This window comes from Prosopis cineraria, unplaced genomic scaffold (genome assembly GCF_029017545.1).
Source record: "Prosopis cineraria cultivar Desert tree isolate PC_DT_omini unplaced genomic scaffold, ASM2901754v1 PC5, whole genome shotgun sequence".
NCBI lineage: Eukaryota > Viridiplantae > Streptophyta > Magnoliopsida > Fabales > Fabaceae > Prosopis > Prosopis cineraria.
The window spans coordinates 1648606-1650863 of NW_026555336.1; the positions used below are offsets into that span (position 1 = coordinate 1648606).

A 2258-nucleotide genomic window follows, 5' to 3' on the forward strand; every position below is an offset into this window, starting at 1 on the left:
TAGCCAGTATTGAAATTGTCGTTATATTTCTCTATTATTTTGTCAGAATCCTCAACCATCAGACAGGAAGGAGAAGGAAATGCATATTGCCATTACCGTTTACGTTTAGTCAAATACCACAATTTATTCCAAAGAACATAAGGATGGGAAAATGAGTCAAATCAATGTATTTATGCACATCTATAATCTAAGTCTTCACTCAGAAATTCTGATATATTATTATTATTTTTTCCAAAGAGAATTATTATTTTAGAGACTGATGGGGGTCTTGGCTTACACTTGCTGCTGCTTCCTTTGCTTATTGTTGTGCATCCAAACTTTGAAAACCTGCCTGTTGACTCCGACCTGAGAACAGAATTGCCGTACTTCTTGTTCATCATTTTTCTGGATCTTCCACCCAAGCTTCTCAGCATATTCCATCATCCTCTTCTTCTGTTCTTGAGTAAACTTGGTCCGAAACCTCTTCGTCTTCGAGAGTGATGCCTGCACTGGAGGCTGCCCACCGCTATTAGACTGGAACACCTGGAGATCTTCGCCGGAGGACTCCGCCGGGACTCCGCCGAAGGCCATCATCATTGGTGGGACCAATCTGTTATGTTGTTGATGAAGAGAAGGGACTAAAGGAGAAGCAGTTCTATGTCGTTGATCGTTGCTTTTGTTGGAATAATAGGTGTAATAATCAGAAATATGTTGCAGTTCCGCCTTACCTTGGGTTTCTTTCCGATGAAAATTCCGGTGGCATCCACAAGCAGCACATCTCAAAGATTCTGTGTTGTCTTTTTCTCCGTTTGGCATGAACTCTCCGCATCCATCCACAACATAACTCCCCATGCTCGCCGCGTGATTCTTCAAACATTCTCCGTACTTGACAATCGTTGAGCTTGGATATGAATCGCTTTGTAGGTGATTCGACGGAGGAGGAAAAAAAAGATGGTGGTGTTCTGTAGAATCCCTTGGGGGGTGATCATCATCGTCATAGTTCTGAGTGGTTGTCATCTCTACTTTCTTATCTTGGTGATTGAGTTCTTCCGTCTAATCTAATTATGCTGGATTTCTGGGCTCTAAACCTTGATCATCTTCTTCATGATCTTGCTCTAATTAAAGGTGTTGTGGTTGTGGATTCTCCAGTGTGAGCAGCTGATCATCAGCCCTAATGCATCCCATCTTCTCGAAGAAAAATCTTTAATTAATCAAAGATATAATTACTAGCTAGCAGACACAGTGCACACCTACTATTCTTTTCTTTTCTTATTCTGATATTGACTTTCTGGGTGCTAAACGCACCAACCGATTTTACTAATCCACCCTATTCCCAGAGACATAAGCGAGTGATGATACTGTTTTATGTATCGAAGGGGGAAACGTAGTTTAATTAATCTTAATAAAGCAAAAAGATAACTTCACAAGAGACCAAAAACCAAAAAGAGAAAGGGTTTAACCTGGCATAGTAGTTTATCGAAATACAAGTCTAAGAGCTGGGTCCCTAAAGAACCTAAAGAAGAGCCTGAAGAGCAGAAAAGCTTGATTGCGCCTGCAAAAGCTGAGGGGAGGGAGAAAAAGAGCAAAAAAGATACGATACAAAGAATAACCGGAAAGATTTGTTAAGATAAGGATTAAGATTTAAAAGAAAAACCTTGGATCTTAATATTAAAACGTTAAAATTGTGAGAAAAAAGGTCGCGAGAAAGAAGATTCTAAGGTGGGAGGAGGGCCAAGAGTGTAATGTTTCCTACCAGCCATCCAGCCCCATGGAAACCAACTGTGGAAGGAACAGGATAGGGTGGTTTACACTCAGAATGAGTTTGTCTTGCAGAACAACCGACAAGTTCATGTTAGTCCTCTCCCACACCCTCCTACTTGGTCCTCTTGTTAATCATTGTCCCATTCTCAGCGCCCTCTTAAATCCTAGTGAACACTTCAATTCTCTGATCTAAAATAACGAGCCATTTCTTTTGAAGGGACGGAGAGATTAAGGAGGCAATGTTGATTATTAATCACATTTATCAACTCTCCATGTATTTTAGCTCTGAAAGGAAATAAAGCTACGCTCTAATTAGTATCAATGCAGAGGGAAGACTGGAGAGGGAGAGTGAGGATGTTTTGCTATCCTTAAAAATTCCTCCAAAAGCTGCTGCTTGAGAGACATGCATAGATAGATGGGTGAAAAGCGAAGATCGACCCGGACTAAAAGCCCCCAAGGGAGGCTTTTTCATATCATACACACACACACACACACGATAATCCCAAGTTATCAGAAGG

General features: G+C 40.9%; 1 protein-coding gene across 4 annotated transcripts; it reads right to left on the minus strand.

Moving 5' to 3' along the window:
* Nucleotides 1–1605, minus strand: LOC129311881 (zinc-finger homeodomain protein 6-like). 4 transcript variants are annotated; one of them, XM_054954359.1, is made up of 2 exons: nt 1440–1605; nt 1–1164 (listed from the first exon to the last, which is right to left on the minus strand). In XM_054954359.1, the coding sequence occupies exon 2, from the start codon at nt 994–996 to the stop codon at nt 274–276; it is 723 nt and encodes a 240-aa protein (XP_054810334.1). In that variant the 5' UTR covers nt 997–1164; nt 1440–1605; the 3' UTR covers nt 1–273. The 4 variants fall into 4 exon arrangements, with proteins under 4 accessions (XP_054810334.1, XP_054810333.1, XP_054810335.1 ...); XM_054954358.1 differs by having other exon boundaries at nt 1–1180; XM_054954360.1 differs by lacking the exon at nt 1440–1605 and having other exon boundaries at nt 1–617; nt 708–1433.
* Nucleotides 1606–2258: the final 653 nt, after the last annotated feature.

Coding starts and splice junctions, on each gene's coding strand:
- LOC129311881 (XM_054954359.1), bottom strand. CDS start 996: ATGACAACCACTCAGAACTATGACGATGATGATCACCCCCCAAGGGAT.